Source organism: Desmodus rotundus, chromosome 2 (genome assembly GCF_022682495.2).
Source record: "Desmodus rotundus isolate HL8 chromosome 2, HLdesRot8A.1, whole genome shotgun sequence".
Classification (NCBI taxonomy): domain Eukaryota; kingdom Metazoa; phylum Chordata; class Mammalia; order Chiroptera; family Phyllostomidae; genus Desmodus; species Desmodus rotundus.
In genome coordinates, this window is record NC_071388.1 from 45,123,657 (window position 1) to 45,149,815 (window position 26,159).

Here is a 26,159-nt window from a genome sequence, read left to right on the forward strand (position 1 = left end):
CTGTTTGGCTGGGATGTGGGTTCTCGCAGACTATAAAGGGCTGAGAAACAAGGCCAGGAACGTGGCCAGGGCTCAGCTCTTAGCGGATGTTGGATGTCACAATAAGGACTTTGGGTTTTATTTGTTGAGTTATGGAGAGACCTAGAAGGCTTTTGTGTAAGTGAGTGATGGGATCATGTGTGGTTGCAGAGATTTCTCACTTCTCTGAGTCCCCTTCTCTATGGGAACTGCCATATCATCTTTCCCATCTCAGGGACTATTGCCACATCCAGGTGAGGTGGGCCAGGCCTGTGTGAGCAGATGGTAGTGGTAGTGGAAAGAGCAGGTTTGATTTGAGAGGCATCATGAGGTAGAAGACATAGAACTTGGTGTCTAGCTAGAAATGACCTTGACTGAGAGGCAGAAGTCAGAGTTTCTCCTGGGAGCTGGCTATAGCACATTTCAGGGGAGCATGCTTCTGGAGAGGACAGGCTCTTTCTCGGATGTGCTGCGTCTGAAATGTTTGCGGATTTCCCGGGCAGGCGTCTATGCTGTTGGATGTTTGCTCTTGGAGAAGGGTCAGGGTGGGAGATCAGATTCAGGAGTCATTTGTATTGAGGTGATAGTTGTAGTCCGGGAAGGAGGATTGATGAGAAAACCTAGAAAATAGCTTACATTTAAAGGACAGGGAAAGAACAGGCCCAGCAAAAACGATCAGAAAGGCTGGTGAGAGCGGCTGGAGGAAAACCAGGAGGGGAGCATCCGGTGGAAGACAAAGGGCATGGGGTTTGGGCAGATGGAGTTGTTTGGCAGAGGGAGGACTGAGAAGACAACCTTTGATTGAGAAGCCTTGGAGAGTACGGTTATTTATGTCAGGGCTCACCAAACCTTTTCTGTAAAGGGCCAGAGAGTAAATATTTTTGGTTTTGAAACCATATAGTATCCTTCACAATTACTCAGGTCTCCACTATAATACAGAAGCAGGCATAGGCAGTAGTAAATGAATGGGCCTAGCTGCGTGTTCCAGCAATGCTTTACAGAACCGGGGAATGTGTCAGATTTGGCCTACGGGCCCTAGTTTGCCAACCTTGACCTAATAATCTAGTTTCCCTAACGAGAGTCAGAATGTAGTCTTCCACAAATGGTTAGATGATTCATTAAGCTAATTTGAAAATATAAAAATGTTTGGTCCAAACTGTGATAAAATTTCTTTCATCATAATTTCCAGCTATTTATAGTTCCTATATCTGGAGGCAGTGAATTTTGATGTACTTATGAATTTTCTAAGGAGCTGATTCTGTTGAATCTTCTAGGCATGCAGTTATGTCCTGTCCATATATAGTAGTGAATTTTCCTTTGCTAATTTGCATCTTTTTCTGCTCTCTAATGCTAAGTTAAAGAGAAGTGGTGGCATCTGTTTTCTATAGCCTTCGTCCCCTGCGAGGCTTGTTTGCTGGCATCCTGGTAGCAATGGATTTCTCTTAGTGATTTCCTGATGTCCTGTTTGAGTTTTAAAGCTCTTAAGCCTTAAGTAGCAAAGGGAAGCTTGGCAACAAGGATCCTGTTCCCTTTCCTTATAGACTAGTTTATTAGCCTGTTTTGAAGTTGTCATCTATGATTGATGTTTTTTCCCTTAGAATCAAATCCAAACTTTCTACCTGGCCTCCGCATCCTGCGTGACCTGGTTCCTGCCAACCTCCTTAACTTCATCTTTTATTCTTCTTCCTCTCACTAACTCGTCTCTAGCCAAGTCCTTGCCTTCTTTGGGTCTTGACACTCTCGTGTCCTCTGGTTGAAATGTGCTTCCCTGGGCCCTTTCCGGCCCTGGCCACCCTTTGGGTGCCAGCTCAGAGGCATTCCCTGAATCATCATCCTAGCTCACCAATTTTCAACCTTTTTTATCTCATGGGACACATAAACTAATTACTAAAATTCTGCAGCACACCAAAAAATATATTTTTTGCCAATCTGACAAAAAAATAGGTACAATTTTGATTCATTCACAGTGGAAGACCATTGTTGTGTTGACTGCTGTAATTTTTTTATTTGACAACCTAAGGGAAAAGAGGTCTGTGCCCCTGAAATAGCCAGGTATTGCATGTTTTAAATATTCTTGCAGCACACGGTTGAAAATCGCTGCCCTATCTAACGGAGATTCAGCAGGGTCTCGGTTACACAGCTCAGGTTATTTGTGTCATGGTATTAATTACAGTGAGTAGTTATCCTGAGTATAGGTTGTTGTGCTTCTTTACTGTTTCTCTCCTGGCACTATTACGAGATCTCCATGGCCAACGACCTTGTCCTTCTTGCCCATATCCATTGTCTGCATCACCTAGAACTGTGCCTGGTGGAGTAGGTACTTAATTAGTATTTGTTGGATGAACAAAAAATCCCCCTTTGTTATGATGGATGCTGAGGACCTATTCTCAGCCGCCTGTGCTGGGGGTTCTCTTGCCCTTCTAAATCCACTCTCTCTTTTTCTATCTGACTCTGTGCCCTGGAAAATTGAAAGTTGGTGCTGTGAGCTTCCTTGCCCCTCTGGTGTTTACTGGGGACTGGACAATAGTCACTGGTGTGAAGCTGAGAAGAAGAAGGAGAGTGAGGTGGGGCTCCCTGTCCCCAGGTTTTTCCTGGCATAGTAACCACAGGCTGCTTCTTTCCGTGGACTGACAGCCTCAGCCCTTTTCAAATAGCCCTTGCTGTCTCCCTTTCCCCCTCAGAGCCTAGAAGTCAGTAGGAAGAAGGAAAGAGAGGTTGGGGTATTGATTCCTTTCTGGCGGGTAGGCATTAATAGTAGCTGTATTTTCCTAAAGTCCACAGTTCGCGACAGGTGGTCTGTTCCTGTTGCCACCTTAGCTGCGGGGGTTGTAATGGCCTCTTGCTGTCACTAACACTGGTGTCACTCCATTCTTTGCTGATTTCCTTAAACTCTACCTACAACTTTCTAAATAGTCCTTTTATTCAACTCTAGATTAGTACTTCATTTGAGCATGTCTTTCTTTCCTATTGGGACCCTCAGATAAATAATTTATTTACCTGTGAAATAGGACAATTGACTAAGTGAAATTTCCAATGGTTTGCATTTCTAGTGTGATTGCTACTGGTCACTTGTGAAATCAGGGCTGATTCTGACAAAACTTATTGCAATCTGAGTTGTGTAAAGATGTACTTCTTCTATTTGAAGTTCAGTGTGCCTGCCCTGTAAACTGATAGTATGGACTATGCACATGTTTTTTATAAGATTTTGTCCAAAGATTGAGCATAAGGTTGTTCTTTTGAAAGAGATGTCTAGATTCCTGAGGTTTCGTATACAGGTTAGAATTGAAATAAAGAAGGAGGCTTTAATTCCTTAATTTTGTGGGTATTCTCCTTTCAGATCATCTTGTTGTGAGCCAAATGCCCACTCCACCCCCTTTCTCTTGATGCTACCTTTGTGGATGAAGAACCTTCCAAAATAAACCCACATGCAAAAATAAAACCATAGAGGGTTGGGCTGAGCTCCATCTCTGTGTAGATGTCAGTGGTGAACCCAAACTTTCTTGATCAAGTATGGTTGGGATGAACTCTCACAGCATCACGGAGGCTTGGGGTTGGGATGGATCTTAAAAGTCATCAGTTCCTTCCCCCGTCGAATTGGTCAATACCAGTAAACATCTCCAGGTCTTCCAAACTCTGCTTAAACAGCTGCATGGACTGAAGCCAGGGAGTGAGTGAGTAGATTTTGTAAGATGGTCTGTTTGATTTTGGCTGGATTTAGGACATTGTTTCTGACAAAGAGCTCTTTAAGTAGAAAATATGAGGTTTAGTTTAGCTTGATGACCTTTTGTCCCATCTCTGCCACCACCAGGTTTTTGACAATACCTGGGCTTCAGGTTCCTAAGTGGATCCCCTGGAGGGTGGTCTTGGTTGCCATAGTGAATCCCTCCCATTGCTGAGCACTGCAAGCTTTTAAGAGTGCTATGGGGTGCTTTGCATTCATAAGTTAGACCAACCTTATGGTAGTATCTTCATTTTTTTGACAGTGATAGAAGTAGGACCCCTTGGTTATATACCAAGAGAGTATTTGGTTTTGCTCCATTGGTAAATGGAATCATGATTCTGCCATATGTAGGCATACTGGTATTACTGAAAGGATTTCAGGAACACCATGATATGGACCGCTTGAGCCCTTGCAGTGGCCAGGCAGACAGGTGGTCACCTCTGTCTATGAACTTATCCAATTACATCATACAAATGTGATAATTTCTTCCTGTAGACCACGATGGAATAAAGCTTATAAAATAACATGCTCTAGCCCCTCCCCCCTTCCCTCCATGACTTCTCTGTTTTTACAGATTGCTGGTACTCATTACTTCTTGTTTCCTTGTGGTTTACAGATGATCATGATGCAGTCCTGAGGTTTAATGGGGCGCCTACAGCCAACTTCCAACAGGATGTGGGCACAAAAACCACCATTCGCCTGATGAACTCTCAGGTAAAATTTCTTCTGTGCAGATAGAGTTGTTTTGAGGGATAAGTGAAAAAAATCCATGCAAAGCACTAAGAACCTGGCACATATGTCAGTAAATGTCAGCTGCTCGAATATTTACAAGTGCAGACCCTGAGATGGATGTGGAGGATACAGCGGTGAGCAAAGCAGACTTGGCCCTGTTCTCATGTTGCTAACAGACACAATCAAATAGTCACATGAAGACATTTAAAATTGTAAGAGAGTGCTGTAAAGGGGAGGGTCAAGGTGCTGCCAGAACCCATAAGAAGGAAATTTTCCATAATCGAGGAAGTCAGGAGGAGGTGATACCTAGCTGTGTAGGAGGAGAAGGAAAAGACAGAAAGGGGAAGGATAAGAGCTTTTCAAGAAGAAGCCACAGCGTAGGTAGGCCATGTGGAAGGGAGCCTAGGACCTAGGAGAAAATGGGTATGTGTGGGGTGGGAGGTGGGTGTGTGCCGAGAGATGAGGTTGACAGTAAGAAGGTGCCAAGCCATGGTGCCGCATTTGAGTATTTTAATTCTGTTAAATTTATTGGGATGACATTGGTTAATAAAATTATATATGTTTCAGTACACGATCTATAATATATCATCTGCATATTGCATTGTGTGTTCAACACCCAAAGTTAAATCTTCCATCTCCATTTTTTTGATCCCCTTTACCCTTTTCTACCCCCTTTACCTCCGGTAACCACCCATACTGTTTAGTCTGTGTCTCTGAGTTTTGTTTGTTTGTCTTGTCTGCTTGTTTGGTGCTTTCAGTGTTATATCCCACATATGACTGAAATCAAATCATAGGGTCTTGACTTTTGCATCTGACATTTTGCTCAGTATGATATTCTCAATATCCATCCATGTTGTTGGACTTGGATTTTGTAAACATCTCTGGCTTCCATCTGATCAGAAATCTTACAGTGGGTAGAGATACACACTTTGGAGGCTCTTGGAGGACGCTCGACTAGAAATGCTGGTAGTCGCACCAGAGTAGAAATGAAGGTGAATTTGAGAAAAGACTGGATTTGGGAGCTATTTGGTATGTCCAATCAACAGGCTTTAGTGTTGGATTGGATGTGGGAGGTGAAGGAAGAGCAGCCACAGCTATAATGGGTTTCTGGTCTGTGTAACTGGCTGGCTAGAAGTCCCTTAGATCAGAAGTATTGAAGATGTTTTGGGTTGTGAGGGCTCGGGTCAAAGAGGAGGGTAAGGATCAAAAATGTGGTTCTGGTCAAGGTTGATCTGAGCTGCCTTTTAGATATCCGTGAAGAGGTGGCAAGTAGGCAGTTGTATAAATGGGACTGGAGTTCCATGGAAAGGTCTAGACAGGATATGAGAGTTTATGAATCATCTATATCTGTGTGGCAATGAAGCAGCGGGACTGAATGAGAGCACGAGAGAGAGTCTAGAGAGGGGTGAGGACCAGTCCTCTGCAGGGAATGAAGACAGAGCACTGTCAGATGCTGCTGAGAGACCAGTTGACGTAAAGATTGAAAAGCATTGTTCTCTCTTTAGCAAAATGGAGGCCACTGGTGGCCTTAGCAACAGCTCTTTGGGAGAGTGCTGAGGCCAGCCAATAGCCAGCTGGGGGTGTTTGGAGGACTGAGTGGCAGGAGTGAGTGGAGAAGGAAATTGTGGATAGGTCTTTAAAGAAGTCTGGCTCCGGTGTGGGTGGACCTGGAGAACGTTATGCTGAGTGAAACAAGCAAGTTAGAGAAAGGCAAGTAACATGATTCCACCCATATGTGGAATCTAATGAACAAACTGAATTACCAAGGAAAATGGGGACGACTCATAGATGGAGAGCAGGATGACAGCTGACTAGCTGTCAGGGGGCAGGGTTACTGGGTGGAGGGATTGAACAAAAGGGAAAAAGGACTCATGGACATAGACAACGGTGTGGTGATTGCAGAGGAGAAGGGGCATAAGGGAACTAAATGGTAATGGAAAAAAAATACAATACAGTAAGAGTAAATAAAAATAAATAAATAAAAGTTACTTAAAAAAAAAAAGATGGCGTCTGGCTCTGAAGGGCAGGAGAGAAATTGGGCAATCATTCTAGACAGTTAAGGGACCCAGGGCCAGATTTTGTTATTTTTAGAGTGGAGGGAATTGAGGGTGTTTAACAGTTGATGGGAAGGCAGTCACAAGAGGGTAAATACTGTATGATTCCACTTCTGTAAGGTTCCGAGGGTGGCCAATGCAAACACACAGAAAGCAGGCCTTGGCGGGAGGGAGGGGTTATTGTTTAGTGGGCACAGAGTTTCAGTGGGGGGAGATGAAAAGCTCGGAAATGGATGGTGGTGCTGGCTGTACAACGATGTGACTGTACTTAATGCCACTGAGCCATATACTTAAAAATGGTGACAATGGCACACTTTATGTATATTTTACCACAATAAAAAAAATGGACTCAGTGAGGAGAAACTGAATATATTAAAAAGAGGAGATAAGCAAGTGAAGGGGTGGAGGGGCTTGGTCAAAAGCTCTGCCCAGGATTAACCCCAGCAAGATGGAGTCCGAAGGAAGAAGGATGGGAGAGGTGTAGCTGGGGCAGTTTGCAGTGGAAGCCTGGAAGGGCTTCTGTTGTCTCTGCAAAGTGGGATGTGAGGCTCTGTTGGAGGGAGGCTGAGGGGGAGAGAGGTTTTAGTTGGGGAGGTTTAAGCGAAAAAGTTTGAAATTGTCTTTGGGGAGAGTGGAGGAAGGAGTAAACCAGTAGAATGGAGTAGGGTTTCTAGGCCATGCTGGCCATGCTGAGGTTGGAGAGCATGAATTCAGAGAGAGGTCAAGCTCTGTTCAATCAGGGGTGATATGATTAGTAGGCATTGGCAATAAAGAGAGGGAGTGTGGAGGAGTTCTGGGAATTCTCTCCAATCTTGGGCATCTCGTGGTGTTTAGTGAGGAGCTAAATCTCCATCCTACAAAGATTCTGGAACTTTATTTAAAGACGAGGTAAGGTTGCCTGGGAATTCAGACAGACTTTGATCAAATTCCTCCCTCCCCACTTCCTACGTGAGTAACTGGAGCAAGTTGCTTCATCTTTCTGAGCCTCAGTTCCCTTGTTTGTAAAGGGGATAAGAACAGTTACCATGCAGGGTCTTTGTAGGATCAAATCAGGGTACTACGCACGGAGCATTTCACTGAGGCTGGTACGCAGCAGCAAGTGCTCTGTAAAGGATGGTGAAGCTTGCCTGTGTCTGTTGGGAAATCACTGTGCCTTCCAATCCCAGGCAAAGGGGCCCCTTGCATTTCAGCAGGGAAAGTCAGCTGGCTTGGGGCCACTTGGAAGGTACCCAGCAGAGGGGAGATAGGACATCTGTTAAAGGATAATTTTTAGGAAAAATGTAATGTCATGTAGATATAACAATGAGCATGGTGGATTAAGCAATCTAGTTTATTCACATGAGAGAACCAGACAGATTTTCTAACCAGTTCAGAGGAAAAGTCAAAACAGCACAAATTCTGAATAGAGGAATGAAACTTTTTTCCTCTTCGGTGGGAAGGAAGAGGGGGCCATCCATGAAACTACTGGGCAAAATTGAATAAGCTTATCTATAGTTGGCTGCAGTGTACAGAGTTGTAAAACAGCTCCCATGGAATCAGAAGCTGAGCAAGAGAAAGTGTGTGCTGTAGACAGTGCGCAGTTTTGCCACGGGCACAGCACTTTTCCTGCACTGCCAGAGTGCTGTGTTCCCTCTGCCAGGGCCCAGGAGAGCGTGACCACAGTACCCACTCTCAGGAAAGCCTTTCCCTGTCCTCAGGCATGCCAACCCTCTTTCCTCTCCTTCCTTAGTGGCACAACACCTGTGGGCCGTTCCTTTAACACTTTTGTCACAGGCAGCTCCATGAAAATGCTTCTTGTGATACTGATCTGTGACTGACAGCTTTCTATCATTTCCCTTTCTCATTGTCTAGCTTCTCTGTCTTTTGTCTCGTTGGTTACCCCAGCTATTCTGTGTCTGTTTCTGTGAATGAGCAAAGTGAGTCCCACCATTGCACACAAAAAGCAGCTGGCACCCAGAAGTCACTGATGGAATAGCTGTTGCTTTGGTAAATTCTGCCAGCGAGCGGCTCATTCTCTTCCCACGTGGAGAGGCCCCCCAGACAGCAGCTGTCTTCTGACAGGGGCTGGGCTCGAGTCCGTTCAGCACCCCACCTCCCTCTCATGGCACGGGAGAGCATTTTGTGCATCTGGGCTGAGACCAGGCAACGGAAAACAAAAAGGTGGTTTTGTTATTGAGAAGGTAGCTTTTTACAGAGATTGGTCTCATACTGTGAAGTTTCAGCAGACCTATTCAGGCATGTATGTGTCACATGTTGTTAGGAGAGTCAACAGGAAAACCATATGCGGCTAAATGTGTCTTTAAATAAATTCAATTCTGACTTAAGTGTAAGAAGGTTTCTTGAAACTCAGCTGAGCCCCTGTTGTGCCCAGTGGCCTTGAGGGAAGAGAGAGTGAGACAAGAAGACCCAGTGGCTTTTTTGGAAGCTCTCGTACGGGTTGGAGAGAGAAAACCTAGGTCCTGTGCATAGTGTGTATTGACTGAACCAGACATCCTCAGACCAGTTAATGGGGGAGATAATAGCTGTTGCTACTTATTAAACACTTCTACAGTCTAAGGGCCACACACGTCTTATCTTCATGAGAACCATGGAGGTGTGATTATCAACCATTCTCTTAAACGAAAGCACCGAGGCTCGCAGCTTATGTGTGCTCACCACCTGAGGACCAGTCCAACGCCATCAGCACACACTGTTTGACCCCCATCACCTCTTCGCACAGGTGTTACACTGTAAAATTGTGCACCTGACATTTATACAGCGCTAGGAATCAACGTCGCCCCAATACATTTAATAATAAAACAAGAATCTATGTTGAGTTGCTTTGGGTACTGTAGAGAGCATGTGATAGCTGTGGATTTGGGTCTCGCTTTGTTTGCCAGAAGCACTTTAAATCCCCTCAGTTTTCTTTTAAGCTCCGAAATTTCCTTCTCAAAATGTTGACAGACAGTCTGGATAGGTGGTGGTGGTGGGTGGTTTCTATCAATAGCAGATCTAAACACTGCAAAGGTGAGCTGGGTAATTTTGATAGAATCCCCTTGATACAGTACTTTAGCATCATGATTCAGGAGCTGAACTTTAGACATGATGGGTATCATATCATGATCATGAGTTCTACGGTTTCTTGATTTTGGCCAACAGACACAGTCCAGGTGGCTGATATTTTTTGAAACCAGAGAAGGAGCTGTGACTTGATACTAGACTCAGCTTATTTCAAAGCTCTGGGTCAAAAGTGATTTTTTAACGTGTCAGAGCTGCTCTCAGTCTTTTCCTTGTGTGGCCCATTCATCGGGTGTGCAGCCAGCGCCCATATTCCATTCAGTCAAGCAAATAAACTCCCATAAGACCCTGCCTGGTATGGGGGAAGAGCCAGAGAAGGCAAAGAGCTTCCATTTAGTTGAAGAGAAAAGATACCCTGTTCTTCCCCCACCTACACACACACCAAGTCATTAAAGGCACAGTGCAAAAGCAGTGTGTGCTCTTCTTCTGTGGGTTGGACTATTTCAAATCCCTCATGTAAGTGGAATCATGCAGTATTTGTCCTGTGTCTAGCTTATTTAATTTAGCATAATGTCCTCCAGGTTCATCCATGTTGTATACATTAGAATTTCCTTCTTTTTTGAGGCTGAGTAATATTCTATAGGAACACATATTGAATGGTGGTTGCTAGGGGCTGGGGTGAGGGAGAGATGGGGAATTGTTCAATGGGTGTGGAGTTTCAGTTATGGAAGGTGCATTAATTCTAAAGATCTGCTGTGCAACATTGTGCCTATACGAGGCCTGTCCAAGAAGTATCCAGCCCTGTACTATGAAAAATAGAGACATTTACTGAAGAAGGTACAAGATACAAGAAACATTGTACATAGGGCAGTGATGCCTCAGCTCCCGTCAAAGTAGGCACCTTTGGACCTCACGCAGTTCTCCCAATCACCATCAGCTGCCCCATCATATTTCCCTGAATCTCACTGATGGTCTGAAATCCTTCCCCTTTCAAAGGTGATTTTAGCTTTGGGATAAACCAGAAGTCACAGGGTGCCAGATCTGTGTTGTAGGTGGGCTGAGACACCTGGGTGATTTGATGTTTCACAAAAAACTCTGCATGAGCAAGCATGTTGTCATGATAAAGCTGCCAATCACCAGTTACCCATGGCCTTCTAAATCATCCCAATAATTTCTGTGGAGGAATGTTCAAGCTTAATGCAAAACTTGATGCAGATTTGTTGTTCTACTCGCTCAGTCATTTTGAATGTGACGGCCACACAGTACACATGCTCACTCAATGGCGTCTACTGCCCCCACTGACTAGTATAGTAAAGTTGTCATTGTTCACACATGCACATTCCAGTCCACTCTCCTTGGCTGCCAGGTTACATTGATGTCACACAAACCATTCTCATTATATTAACAATGGCTGAACTTCTTCCAGACAGCCCTCAGATACAAGGGACAACAAATAAGTGATCCCCTCCTCACCCCACCATTTATGAAAGGCAGGAGGTAACTATCCTATTCTCCTCCTGAGAGCATCCCCTTCTTACTCCAGCCCTTTGGCACATGAACTCACCTAGAGATGTTTCCAAGCTCCTGGGCCTCTTTCCTCCTGGACTCTTGGAATATTTCTCTATTAACCTGTAGAGATAGTGTGGGCTATAAGCATTTGGTTTCTTGGGGAGATAGGAAAAGTTTTATTATGTTTTGAATCAGAACAGAGCAATTAACCAGGCAAATAACTACAGATTTTATTCTCATGGTAGATGAAGAGTTTCAGGAGTCTAGGGCTGTTTTCAGGAGCCCTGAGAGATACAGGATAGTTTTATTTCTCCATAGTATTCTACCCTACCTCTGGGATTTATAATGTTTTCCAGGGAGCCCTGGTTCCTTGAAAAAATGGTATAGGAACCAATTATCTGGGCCATAAGTGTGTTCTGCCTACTAAGGTGTCTGCTTTTTGGCCCTTTTTGCAGGTAGAGCTAGGAATTATATGCATGTACACACACCCCCCCCCTCTACATACATAATACATATCCACGTGTTCTCATTCATTTACACATACCTGTGTGTGTGTGTGCATCTATGTAGATACATGTAAATGCGCCTCTTTAAGAAATGGCAGTCTCAAAGTGAAATCTGCAAATTAACTCTGTCCACGTAAAGGTATGTCTTGCCTTCCCCATTCTACATTTATAGTCTCCCTTCTTTCACAGTGAGAATCCTGCTTCTAACCAACCTCAGCACATTCATCTATTTGCTCAAATCTGTTATACATCTAAAATAGTTTGTAAATTGCTTTGCAAATCTCTATGTAAAACAAACCTGCTGAAGAGAGTTCAGGATTTGTTCGGAGTTCTCCGCACTCTGCCCAAGACTGAGGTTACATAGTCAAATTATATGCACCCAAGGTGCCGGGATGAGCCCTTCTGTGTCTCTTCACCAAAATTACTGGATTCATTTGAAATGCAATTGTATTCATTTTGTTTCCGTTTTATTTTTTAAAGACATTTTATTTATTTTTGGAGAGAGGGAAAGGGGGGGAGAAACAGAGGAAGAGAAACATCGATCAGTTGCCTCTCACCCCCAACCGGGGACCTGACCCACAATCCAGGCGTGTGCCCTGACTGGGAACCAACGTGGTGACCTGTCAGCTTGCAGGCCGGCACTCAATCCATGGGGCCACATCAGCCACAGCTTGTTTCAGTTTTAGATTTTTCTTTTCATTCCTCCTTTTAAAATACACAGACTATTAACATGCTTCCAAAATTCCAAACTACCCAAAAGGTATAGAACCACCCTGCACCACCCCCACGTTTGTAGGAAGCCAACTTACCCTGTTGTGCTTCTGTTTGTAAAGACAAGTTGTTGTATTTAAAGTCCTCTTATTTCTTACACAAAATATAGTGGACTACATTGTGTACACTCTTCTTTTTTTCTAGTGTCTCCTGGAAATCGCGTCAGTTCATAGAAATCCCATTCTTTATTGTAACCTAATTATACTCCTTTGTGGATAAATTTCGTAGATTACTCCATCAATTTCTTTTGCTTGGACATTAGGTGCTTTCCAGCATTTACTTCCTCTAATACTTTTTAGTTCTGTTGACAACTTTCTGTGACACCTAGTAGAATTACAGGCCCTTGTCCTTGGGAGTTTGTGGGGGGCTTCAATTTGCGGTGCTCTTCTCTCTGTGAGAGCATCTCATGTCCAGTTTATAATGGTCAGGTCTTCTCTCAAGTCTCAGAGTTCCCATATAATTTTAATCTCTACTCAAGACCCTGACCCCCTTTTGTCTGGCTTCCTATAGTACTGACTCACTTTTCAACTCCTGCAAATTTAAATCTGGTAGCCAGAGCACACACCTTGTTTTCTCGTCACTTAGCATTTTTGAATGAAGGTTGCCTAGTGCAGTGGGAAAAGATCAGACAGACGTTGATAATTGCATCCCAGCTCCATCCCTACCTCATTGTGTGATATTGGGCAATTGCATAACCTCTTAGAGTTTCCTTTTCGTGCCTGTTTAAGGCTTAGAAATATTGTGAGGAATAAATGAGAAGACATTGACCTGGTTTGTTGCGGGAGTTTAACAAAACCACTAAGTCTGGACTATAGTTAAGATATAACAATGTCTACACACACACACACACACACACACACACGGAGGGTGTATTCGTTTCCTAAGCCTGCTGTAACGAAATGCCACAGATGGAGTGGCTTCAACAACAGAGATTTGTTTACTCATAGTTCTGGGGTCCAGAAGTATAAGATCAAGATGCTGTCAAAGTCGAAATATCTTTCTGGCTCATGAATAGTTGCCTTCTGTCTGTGTCTTCACATGACCTTCCTTCTGTGTGCATAGGGAGAGAGAGAGCTCTCTGGTGTCTCTTCCTTATCTTAGAAAGACATCGGTCTTATGAGTCTAAGGGCCTCATCCTTATGATGTCATTTAACCTTAATTACCTCCCTGAAGACCCAATCTCCAACATAGTCACATTGGGGTTAGGGCTTTAACATAAGAATTTGGGGGTCAGGGGACACAATTCAGTCCATAAGAGAGAAAAAGGCCAACATATTCATAGTGTTAATATCTGAAGAATGTAATTGTGGGTGGTCATAATTTTCTTCTTTTCATACATACATACATATATATATAGATAGATAGATAGATGTGTGCATATATTCTTGTATTTTCTAACTTTTTCCAGTGAGCATTTTATACTTCATGACTGGAAGGGTTACTTGAAACCTTAAATAGCAACACTCCATCTCCCTGGTGTAGCCTTTTCCTGGCAGGGGTTCCCTGGGGATCCCTTGCTCTGGCAATGACTTAACTCCCCTCATCATAAGGAACTCAGGGTTCCCTGAACTCAGGCCAGTTTTGGCCCACGGGTAAGTACAGGTGCATTTGAGAGGCACTTTATTCTCTCCAAGTCCCTTCCGCTGCATTAAAAAAAAAAAAAGACAGACTGAGATGTTCTCTGGGCACAGCTGGTCACCTGGCTAGGATGGTAGTGTCCTATAAATAAGGCACCTGAAGCCTGGAGAGTGGGAGTGACCCACCTAAGACCACAGTGAGTGAGACTCAAAATAGTCTCCCAAATCCCTGAGCAGTTTTGAGGCTTTTTTGTTCTTCCGAGGAACTCTCTTTGAGACTCAGAGTTCCTCAAAGGAACTGCCAGAATTAAGGGTTGCCAGAATTAATGTGGTAAGTTCAGAGTCATGTCTATTTAAGATCGAGGGGTACCTGTTGGCTTCTCCCCCTTTCATCCACCAGATCCCAGCCCTGGCCACTTTCTATTTCTCCTTCTGGGTAATACTAGCATTTATCTTTACCTTTTTCTCAGTTTTATGAATTATGTTTCCATTTGCCTCAAGTAGCCCAAGTGAATGATCGTTTCCCCTTTGGGTACAGTGAGAACTGGGGTAGCCCAGGTCCTGACAGTGTGCTGGCTTGTTTTAACATCTTGTGGTTTATGAATGTAGCCCTGTGGGAACAGAAAGACCTTTGGTAGGAGCTGACCTCTGGTCCTGGCTCTGCCTCAAACTTACTTTGAAGCCTCAATAGTCTCTCTTCTCTCCGGGCCTCAGTGTACCCATCAGAAAATGGTGGATTTGGATTTAGTCCCTCAGGGATCTTCAGCTGTGACACACTACAAGTCAGACAAAAAGCAAAATTCTCATGACACTTTCATATCCCTCATCACATGTTTTCTTTGCTATTTCCTTAAGGAGCCATGGGTGTCCCATCCCACCCTCCTTGTATGAGGCAGTGCTCTGTGTCGATTAGAATTGTGGACTCTGGTTCCAGTCAAAAGGGCTCAAATTCAGACTCCCCAGCTTACTTGCTAGCTTGGCTTGAGGAAGTTACTTACATCTCTATTTCCTTATTTATAAATTGCCTCCTGGGGCTGTTGTGAAAATGAACGGAGATAATATATGGAAATATCTGGCTTGGAATAAGTGCCATTAAATTATATCTGTTGTCATCATTGCTGTTTATTATCCTTTATTGGAAAGGAGAAAATTTTGTGCCTGTCTCTTGAGATTTCTGAGGACAGTGGAGCCACAGATCCTGGGAAAGTCTCAGGGTGCCAGAAGTTGCTGCCCCTGGCCTCCTGCTTTTTATCCTAAGAAATTGTTGGAGAGGAGCTATGGCTTCTAGAAGGAGACATTTTTTTAAAAATCCCAGTTATCTCTAATCCTCTTGAGTGCTATAAATCACCAGGCTTGGTTGATTTGAATTCTGTTATTTGTTCCTCTCAGATTCTACCCAGGCAACCTCATGTCCTACCTGCTTTTTAAGGTGAATGTCAGCTGATGTCATATATCAGTTTTGGAGTTCATAAGAGGGACCTGGCTTCTCTCACTGTAAATTTTTGGGGCCCTATTTCTGTCTTTCTCATTCACTCCTGTACCCCATCTGATGACTATGAAGGCTGAGGGAGATTACCTGACTTACTTACGGTCACCAGATAAGTTTGCGGCAAAGCCGAGAAAAGGGCTCAGGTCTTTCTGTATCCAATTCTAGTATCTTTCACCTGCTGCCACCAGATTTTTCTTAAGTTGGTAAGTAATTTAATTAATATTTCTGTGCAAGACTTTCCCCTCGAATTTAGATACTCTTAGGATAAATGCCAAAAATGTGAAATTATTGAGTCAAAGGGCATACATACTATTTTTTTAAGGATGTTAATACACTTTGCAAAATTGATTTGGCAGTTGTCTTGGGAGTCTTATGAGAGTCACATTTTGCCCAGCTGGGTTTAACTACTGCATACAGGCCAGCCTGGGAGCCCAGGAACGCAGGGGAGGAGAGGAGCTGTGGGTGGTCTCCAGCAGGTTACGCACGAGCATCTCACCAGCCTGGTGAGATTCTCACGTTTAGAGGTGCATGCTTTTGCATGTACCATGGTGCCTGCACACACGCTGATGGCTTCGTTTGGTGCTCTACCACAGGCACAGCCACCTGCTCCGACGCTGCGGAGATCGTTGGCTGTGTTGGACTCCTGAGAGGTGCTATGTCTGCCTCCATCATGATGTACAAATACTGTGTACTGGACTTATAAGCAATTAAAAGGGTTTCCAGAGATTATTTTGATGATATGAGATTCTGACTTTAAACCTCACCCTCTTTGCCCCCTAATGAGGTATAACTGTATGCAAGCCATTTTCACTGTACCCTTGCCCCAGTAATCTCAAAATCTGAGTGGAACCTTCTTCTTTATGGTCATTGATAATGACAAAATGCCCTTTCAGGGCCACATAGTGCCAGCACCTTTGCCTTCTTCTCTCTGAGTTAAGTGCTGCAAGAAAACTTAGGAACCTCACGGGGCTTTGAGGCCTCAGGTGGTCCTTGTGATGTGTTCCAAATCAAACAGTGTAAATGTCCAAGTGACAGCTCGTCTGTTTCTTCTTGCAGTTGATCACCACAGAAGAGCACTTCCTCAAAAACAGTTTGTACAATGAAGGAATCCTAATTGTGTGGGACCCATCTCTTTACCATTCAGATATCCCAAAGGTAAGTGGGTGTCCTTTAGAAACAGTGATTGAGTCTCCTGTCTGCCTGTAGCTTTTCCTGAGTCCCTGGGTTTTTCAAGTCATGGCTGACCTGGGCCATCCCTGAGGACTGGCTGTTTCAGTTTTAGGGCACCCTACTTCATCTGCACTGGCAGTTCAGAAGTGTCCCTGTCCCACACTTCCAGTTTCCAGAATTCTCACTTTGCTCCTATAACAATGTGAGGAAGTAGGTAGAAGTGCGGTCAGTCCCATTTTACACGTAAGGAAACTGGAGTATGGAGATGGAAAGTCACCTGCTCCAGGACTTGATTTCCTGAGCAAAGGGCCAGATCTGTAACATCAACTCGTTCAGGGAAGAAGACGGGAGATTCAGGCCTGCTGGACTCTCAGCCTCTCCGGAATGGCCCTCTCACTGTTTGTCATGCAGGGTGGATGGCCTGGCTCTCTGATGTGGGCTGCAGTGGCCACAGGAGAGTGGCTTTAGGGAGGACAAAGAGAACTGGTCCCGGGACACTGAACTTTGAAGTGTGGACTTAGGACCTAGCAATATCTGACAGGCTCTGATGATCCTTTGCACCCTCTCTACCTCAGTTTCTATGGTTTTGCGCTGTTCTAGCTTAAAACTGTAATTTTTCTGGGTCAGGACAAAGACTCTGAACCCACAGTTTTGACAAGTTGCATCCCAGTTTTTACCCCTTTAAAAATGAGAGTGGGATGGTGCCAAGGACCCCTTTCTGCACTGATATCATTCCCAGATTCTGTGATCTTAAAGCCTGAAGGTGTCCCAGGGCCACCAAGCTCAAAATTCCCTGTGAGCATAGGCTACATGGTGGGTCCCCCTGCTGTCACGTGAGGGCTGTGATGTGTGATGTGGAAGAGGTCTGGAATATGTTCCTAGGAAGGGGCTGTGTCTCTGGATTCTGTCTTGTGCTTCTCGACCTCCCTTCAGTGTCCTCAGACAAGGACGACTGCCTGGGGGCAGCAGGGGCACTGGCCCATTTCTCTCCTATGACCATTTCCTTCTTTTTCAGTGGTACCAGAATCCCGACTACAGATTCTTTGATAACTACAAGAGCTATCGTAAACTGCATCCTGATCAGCCCTTTTACATCCTCAGACCCCAGATGCCTTGGCAGCTGTGGGACGTCATTCAGGAAATCTCCACAGAGGAGATTCAGCCAAATCCCCCATCCTCTGGGATGCTCGGTGAGTCCACATCTGGGGAAAGACCTCTCATGTTTGTTTCCAGGAGGGGTTAGCTTTCTTTGGGGTCTCACTCATTCATTCATTCATTCATTTGTTCATTCACCAGACAGTTGATAAGTTTTTGCTGGGTTCATACACTGTGGCAAGTTCTAGCTAAGATACAGAAATTAATAAGAGAATCTTTTTGTGATGGGAGAAACTCGGTTTTTCTTGCCAATGCAGTAAAGAATTACAGATCAGCAAGTCTATTAGTGTGCAAGCAGGGTTTACTGGTGATATATTTTCATGGAAGAGAATGGGCCCAGCTATGGTGGGAGGTGGTAAAAGACATAGGTTCAGGGCATGGCAAGGTAAGGACAGTAAGAACATCAGGTCCTTTGTTCTGAGGACTTAAATAGCTGACAGGATGGGGGTGAAGAAGTTACATATTGATTGACAGGTAAAGGTGGTGCCAGCTTTCCCAGGGGGATGTGACTACCCAAACTTAGGTATATGTGGAGTCTGTTAGCCCGAATCCTTATCTTGCTTCAAACCCCATTTGTTCATCTTGTTGGAAAATAGGTACGTGACAGGAGGCAGTTAATTAAAGTTGAGGCAGTTACCTAAAGTTATTTATGGGCTCTTTCTGTAAGCACTAGGGACTCCCTTGTAAAACAGATAGTGACCAGAGGCAGGCAGTTAACCAAAGTTGTTTTATGGGCTTTTTCTTTGGACACCATTGAGCCACTCTTCTTCCCCCTTCTAGGCCTTGGGATGAATACACAGTTTCAAAGGCTTTCTTTCCCTGATAGTAGAAATGATACATAGAGTGTCAAGGGCTCCCCACCTCCCTTATTAGCACGGTGTTTCCTGTGATGTTCGGAACCCCTGGCGATATTATCAGACCAGGCTTAGGACTGCTGAGTGAGTGGGTGGAACATGTCTCCCTCCTCCTCCCTGCCTTGGTTTACTGTTTATCCTGCCCAACACTTTTTCTTTAGAGTGTCAGTCTGAGACAACATTCAATTTGTGCCAGCAGGGGGCAACCACTTTGTGCCACAGGAGAGAGGGCCCCATCTAGGGGGACAGTCCGAGAGGGTTGTGGAGGAGTGGATTTGGGTGAGGCTGGCAAGAAGGGCGGATTTGGCAAGTGGAGATGGAGTAGAAGGAAGCACAGACAAGAGGGGAGGTGGGAACATGGGAGGAGCAGGGCTGGGTCAGGCTGCAACTGAAAGGGGTGCCAAAATGTTCAGTAATAAGATAGAACTTAATATAGTATATATTTTTTAAAATCACAATTAATAAAAGTGTTAGGAATGAAATATCAAAATTTTAAATAAAGAGAGGATCAGTAATAACATCATGCTGAGCCATATTGAAATCTGAGAGTAAAGAATCAATAATCCTTTGTTCAAAATTTCAAAAAACTGTTCACCCCAGTGGACTCCTAGCTGTGGCCCTGATAGAATGAGCAGTGAGGCTTAACCGGGTTTGGGAGCCCTGACGAAAGCTGATGGGAGGTGGCCTGGGGTCAGAGTACAGAAGGCCCTGAATGCTAGCTACACACTTTCTTCTTGGATTTTCTCTAGTCCTCTTGGCCCTTGTGGAATGTCTGCCCTCCCTCCTTTTCACTTTAAATTTGACTGGACCATCGGCAGTGTCTGTGAGGTTCTAGGCTATGCACAGGAAGGGCAGCTCTGTCCTCTGGGCCCCTGCATGGACCACTTTCTCCTGATGGCGCCAACCACTCACCATTGTGTAATCTGCCCATCCACTTCCCTTATTAAAATGCAAACTCCCTCAGGGTGGGGACTGTGACTCCTACCCCATGAGACCAAAACCTCCCTCAGGGTGGGGACTGTGGATGACTCATCCTTCCTGTGTCCTGGTCCAAGATAGCCCTTTGGTAAATGTTCCCTGAGTAACCAACCAAATACATGTTTAATATCAGAGGTACTCCTTAGAGAAAGAGATGGGCCCTCTTCCCATTTCACATCTTCATATTTTTCTCTTCAACCTTTAGGTGGCTGCATCTGGGGCTCATCCTGGAGTCCTTTAGAGCAGAAATAGTCGGGAAAGCATCATGGGGAACTTATTTTCTCATCACTCTACTGCCCTGCCTTGGGACCCCCGCACCCCCACCCCCTCTATCCACCAGCAGTCCTCCCTTCTCACCCAGCCCTCACAGCCACAGCCCCTGCTAGGCCCCACCCCAGTGCTCCCTCCAGGAGGTTTCCTGGAGCCCTGGGTCATAGGAAGTGTTCTATACTGTCATGTCCAGAAGCATCCCTGCTGTGCCTACACTCTCCTAGTCGCAGAGGTGTCTTTCCTCCCTCGTTGGACCAGGGGAAGCCAGAGGGCCGAGGGAGGGAGTTAGGAGGGAGTATCTCCCCATATCTGATTCTTCTGGAACAAAGTCACTGCTAGCAGTTCATTGTGTTGCTGTTAGTGGGATATTTATGGTTGACAAAAGGGGAGCCATGAACTTATTGCATCCTAACAATAGCCCACATGGTGGGAGGAGTAGGTAGATCACCCTCTTGGGGCAGATGATGTACCTGAGGCCCAGAAAAGGACTTGTCCTGCACAAGATGACTGAGCTAGGTGGGGACAAGTGTGGGTGGTAGCAACAATCTCCTGCCTGTTGTTGGTTTGCATCTCAGCATCTACACCGTCTCCCAGAGAGCATCCACCTGACCCCACCCCCTTGGCTCCAGTCTCCTGCCTGAGTGAGCAGAGCCCATCAACACAGACCATGGTGTGCCCCTGCTCCAATGTCCCTCCTCCCAGCTGAGGAAAGAACAGTCTTCCTCTCCACACCGTTTCCTGCAAGTACAATAAGAAACACCTTTCCCAAATAGCACCATCTAAGAGGTTCCTCTGGGATATACAAGTGCTAAACAGTATTATGTATGGGTGATGGTACTGCTACAGAACCCCCGCCTATGCAGTTCTGAAACAGATGTGTGGGCCTGATTGCCTGCCACCAAGAAGAAGCATGACTCCCAATGCCAGAGTTTGGTGAAAAGGAAAGGCATTGTTTATTTGAAAGTTATACAGATTTGGAATAATGGCGGAATTCTGCCATTAAGTCCCACTCCCTTTAAAACACCCACGAATGCACACACACTCCTGCCTCCCTTTTGCCAAATCAGGCCAGTTTCAGAATATGCCGGTCAGAGGTACCTTCTTTCAGGGAAAAAAAAAAAAAGTAGTCCGAAGCTTAACATCCCCCCAGTCTCAGGTCAGCATTTCTGGCTTCTCCCAGTAATCCGTGCTTGGCTAGGCAGGATCTGCACTTCCCAACATCGTCATCATCCCTGCCACCATGTTCTCCAGCTCTTGGTCCAAAATGCACCCTTTCAACCCGCACGACCAAGAGAGAGGGTGACTGCCTGCACTTAGTTTAAATACTCACCTGAACTTCCTATGTCTCACGGAGGCTCCTGCCTCTCATGGGGCTTCCTGCTTCTTGCACAAGTGTGGTAAGCTTTCCCATCCCCCAAGCCAGGTTTGTGGGGGACTTCTCCATTTGGGGGGAACCTCTAGCTCTGCACCCTGCTTCAGTACTGTTTTCTCCGTCGCCTTGTCCTCTCTCTTCATACAGCTTATTCACATTGGTAAATTCATTGACTGATGGATGGAGTCCTTCAGTCTGCTAGTGTTTAGGGAGAGCCTACCATGCACCAGGTCTTGGCCTATGTGCTGGGGTTACAAAGGTGTATCCGGCTCAGTAATGCGCAAGGAACAGCCTGCCAGTTTCGCTTACCAGAGAACTCAGGTTGGAATCATAGTAATAACTTGAAACTCCAGATAGACGTCTCCCCACATTTCGGGCCATGAGCTCTGAGGTGCGGGATGGGTTGTCAGGCAGGACTGACTTACCTCTGCTCCCCTCCCCAGGTATCATCCTCATGATGACGTTGTGTGACCAGGTGGATATTTATGAGTTCCTCCCATCCAAGCGCAAGACTGACGTGTGCCACTACTACCAGAAGTTCTTCGACAGCGCCTGCACAATGGGCGCCTACCACCCGCTCCTCTTTGAGAAGAATATGGTGAAGTACCTCAACCTGGGCAAAGACGAGGACATCTACCTGCTTGGGAAAGCCACACTGCCTGGTTTCCGGAGCATTCACTGCTGAGGCGCCCTCGCCCTTCATCGGGCATTTTACAGCCCCCCTCTTGGCCACCCTGGGCCTGGGGAGACCATGTTCCTGAACAATCCCTGCCTGCTCCTTGCACTCCAGGCCTTCTGTCAGCAAGGGCCCTGTGCTTCAGGAACCAGGTCCAGTCTGCCCTATAGCCATAGACGTGTGTGAGCCCAGAGCCTCCTGCCACACATGTACACACACACCCAGCACTCTTTCCAGACAGTCCTCCCCTCCTTCCACACGGGTAAATGCAAGACCCACCTTTCCTACCAGGGCTGCCAAAGCTGGGCTGTTTTCTCTGCCTGAAGGGTGTTATTCTCACAAACCAGCACTCTGAATTGCTTGAAATCTGCACCTAGACATTGATTTCAGGCTTTAAACAAATTATTCCAAGTTATGATTGTGCCTGGTAAAGGCTGGCTCTGGGGAAAGGGAGGCAAGTAAGTGGTACAGGGTGTAGGAAACATTGGCTCGGTTCCTCCAGAACAGAGATGCTCCTAAGGTCTGCGATCCTGTGTTCCCATCATGCAGGCTGGTTTGGCTGGTCCTTAGCCTGGGTGCATATGTGCAAAAGGTCTTGGTGAACTCACATTCCTTTCCACATGGAGATGGGGGGACAGAAACATACAGTCCCCATGCTCAAGTTGCTCTCAGTTCAGTGAGAGTGACAGACAGGTGGGATGCAGTGAGCTCAGTGCTCCGGGGCCCTGTAGAGAGGTGGGCTTACTGTGCGGTCTGCGGGTGCACCCGGAGAGGAGGGGCACACACTTCCTGTGTCTTTGGGCCACAGGGGGCTTCACAGAGCTAAGGTCATGGAGCACTGAGGTCGCGGGCTTTAGAGGAAGAAGAGAAACATGCCAAACAGATTTTCTTGGAGTCATTTGAGTTGTGGTTTCCTTCCTGCCTTGATTATGCATATTTATTCTCTAAGGTCTGCCTGAATTTACAGGCTCAAATTAGTTTTCGATGAAAACCCCAATCCATGTCTGAGGGAGTGGGCGCAGACCCATGGCAGATTCCAGACAAGAATGTTGCCAAAACCCTGATTCTTCCAGGCTCAGCTTGGTCAGCCCTGACCCTGTCCTACTAGCTGGATTTGCACACTGTGTCCACCTCTTCCTTTTTAATGCCCACTCCCATATCTCCCCCTAACTGCCATCATGGGTTTTCCCTTTAAAGTGGTATTTCCCCTCCCAGATTACTTCTAAGCATTTTCTCCCTAAAAGTATCATGACCCAATTTCTTTGACCTTCATGGGCCTTCTGTGAAAGGTCTCTCAGGGAGTGGGGATGGGGCTTCCCAGAACTTAAGTCGCTCTCAGAGGTCAGAACCTTAGAGACTATGACTAATTCTCACAATGTGGATCAGATGGCCTTGCCTTCTGCCTGTCTAGTGTTTGGAGAGGCGCTACCACACGCCAGGTCTATCTCCACGAGCTGGGGATAGAGCCTCACAGCTGAAGCCCCTCCTCCCCACTGCAGACAGGCTTTCTAGATGGCTTGCTCATCCGCGCCCCCTGGTGGAGAACCATCCTGGACTGCTCCAGTGCCTGGTGTGGAGAACGTAGAGCGGGGGTCCCCCACCCCTAGGCCATGGACTGATATCAGTCCGTGGCCTGTTAGGAACCAGGCCACACAGCAGGAGGTGAGTGGCAGGGAGCAGGTAAAGCTTCATCTGTATTTACAGCCGCTCCCCATCACTCACATTGCCACCTGAGCTCTGTGTCCTGTCAGATCAGCAGTGGCATTAGATTCTCACAGGAGCACGGACCCTACTGTGAACTGCACATATAAGGGATCTAGGTTGCATGCTCCTTGAAAGAATCTAATGCCTGACGATCTGAGGTGGAGCTGAGGCAGTGATGCTAGCGCTGGGGAGCAGCTTCAAAATCAGATTATCATTAGCAGAGAGGTTTGACTGCACAGAGAGCATAATAAATTGCTTGCAGACTCATATGACAACCCTATCAGTGAGTGGCAAGTGACAATTGAGCTGCATCTGGTGGAGGTTATAAAACCATCCCCACTGCCTAGTCTGGAAAAATTGTCTTCCATGAAACCAGTCTCTGGTGCCAAAAAGATTGGGGACCACTGAGGTAAAGGACTCACTCAACATTACTGAGTCATGCTGTAGAGCCAGGCCTCCTAGACCCAGGCTTCTGGACTTGGGAAGCTGGCCCCTTGTGCTCAAGGGCTTCTACTGTTTGAACTCTGGACCAGCTACCTGGAAGCTGGAGTACTCCTGCATTGCAAATCACTGGGCTTTGGGAGGCAGTGGACAGAGCCTGGAGCAAGAAGCCCTGGGGTTTCAAACTGAAGTTCCCCTGTTCCCCTGTTCCTAGTTATGCCACCATGGGCGAATTCACCTGTCTGAGCCTGTTTCTACGTCTGTAAAATGGGTGTGATGGGCCTATTTTACAGGGCTATTGTGAGGGTCACATGGAACACCTGCTCTGACCCTGTTCCTGGCACCTAACAGGTGCTCAGTACATGGCAGTTTCCTTCCTCCTCTTGATAAGGACCTGCTCTATTCTCACTCCTGGTCAGCTCCCTGCTTTGAAGGAGGCCAGAGATGGGGCCCTGTCCTTAGGGAATTAACTGTCCTATTGAGGGACAACAACTGTCTTGTTTGGACCACTCAGGAAACTATCCGAGGCAATGGAGGGGGCAGAACATGACCCTCCTCCTTCCTGCCTGCATCCCAGGCCTGATTCTGCTTGGGAATGGGGGAAGGAGTGCTTGGGCCACTAAATGCTGTGTGGAACTAGTCTTGTCTGCCTCCTGGGGCCCATGAATTCCTGACTTGCTTTTTATTCTTATTTGACACACTCGTTGCAATCTTTGAATCATGAACACGGAGTGCAGAGGAAGGTGTCATTCCATCAGCAGGGGTAGATGTTGGTGTGGACACTGAGATTACACTGGGTAGATGGTAGCTTTTAGTTATTAATATAAGGGATCAAATTAATTTAAGTGTGATTCTGTGTTCTACATAGAAACTGGTAAAATGCAGATACTGTTGGTCTGTCAAGATGTTTAATATTTGTTATAGATAATTTAAAAATTAGGAAAGCCTCTGTCTCTAAGGGCTCCTATCTTCATCCTTTCTCATCAGGTCCTCCAATCCTTTCACCAATCGAATAGCTATTGACATTGTGTGGAGCTGAGACATCAATCTCAGCAACTTCCGAAAAATGCCTCAGCTAATTCTGAATTACCCAAAGATTATGTAAAATTTTAAAATAAATGTGTCTGTTTTTTAAAAAAGCATGTCCCTCTTTTCTTACTTGTCTACTCTCATCTCCAGAGAGGACACCGCTGGAATCCTGAATCCCCAAACCCTCCCCCACTAGCTCCTCTGCAGTACTCCAGGAAAAGGGATGCTCACTTATGTGGCAGGATAGCATCTGTGAAATATTGACTGATTTATTGATTTTTCTTCCTTTTGCTTTTGTTGGGTTCAAATGACTAAGCTGTTGTTTGTGTAGCACCTTAGGGAGAAAGCAAAATAAAAGGAAAGCACTTACCTTGTTTCCAAAAGCCTAAAACCCTTAAAGAAATGATGTCCTAAGAGAATAGCCTAAATGTTTGGATAAAACTCCCAAGGAGAAGCAGGAATAAGGGGAGAGGGAATAATTCTGTTATCCCATGGACTGCTCACCTCCCATTATGGGTTGAAGATGTCCCCCTAAAATTCATATGTCTAGTCTCCTCAGAATGTGAACTTATTTGGAAATAGGATTGTTGCAGAGGTAACTAGTTAAAATGAAGTCATACTGGAGTAGAGTGAGCCCCTAATCCAATGTGACTAATGTCTTTATAGAAATTTGGGGCTAGGCATGCACACAGGGCGAATGCCATGTAGAGACAAAGGCCAAGATCAGATCAGATTAGAGATGTTGCTTAAAACAAAAGACTGCCAGCGAATCACCAGACTGCCAGCGAATTACCAGAAGCGAGGGGAGAGAGGCACGAAGGGTTCTCCCTCAGAGCCTACAGAAAGAACCCACCCTGCTGACACCTCAATCTCAGACTTCTGGCCTCCAGAACTGTGCAAAAACCCATTTCTGTGGAAGCCACCTAGTTTGCGGTACTTGGTTATAAGCAGCCCTAGCAAGTACTCCTGCTTATAACCCCCACCTACAACAAGTTGCCTGGAGCTGGAAAGAACAATGAGAGGAGAGGGGCTGAGGGCCTGGAGAGAGTGTCCTCTGTCCTCCTCCCCAGCCAAATCTCTGGGAAGGATCTGCAAGTCCTTGGAGGGTGGGGCTTCATGGGGATGCAAGTGCAAGC

The 26,159-nt window shown here is 45.8% G+C and overlaps 1 protein-coding gene across 6 annotated transcripts in view; it reads left to right on the forward strand.

The window, feature by feature from the left end:
• The window catches only part of ST6GAL1 (ST6 beta-galactoside alpha-2,6-sialyltransferase 1), a 118,065-nt gene extending 92,932 nt beyond the window's left edge, over positions 1–25,133 (forward strand). For all 6 annotated transcript variants that reach the window (XM_024564566.4, XM_053918203.2, XM_045199122.3 and 3 more), the window contains 4 exons: positions 4,356–4,453; positions 16,431–16,529; positions 17,560–17,734; positions 21,617–25,133. In XM_024564566.4, the coding sequence (XP_024420334.2) occupies positions 4,356–4,453; positions 16,431–16,529; positions 17,560–17,734; positions 21,617–21,858 (614 nt within the window). In that variant the 3' untranslated portion in view covers positions 21,859–25,133. The remainder of the gene's footprint in view (positions 1–4,355; positions 4,454–16,430; positions 16,530–17,559; positions 17,735–21,616) is intronic.
• The last annotated feature ends 1,026 nt before the right edge of the window (positions 25,134–26,159 follow it).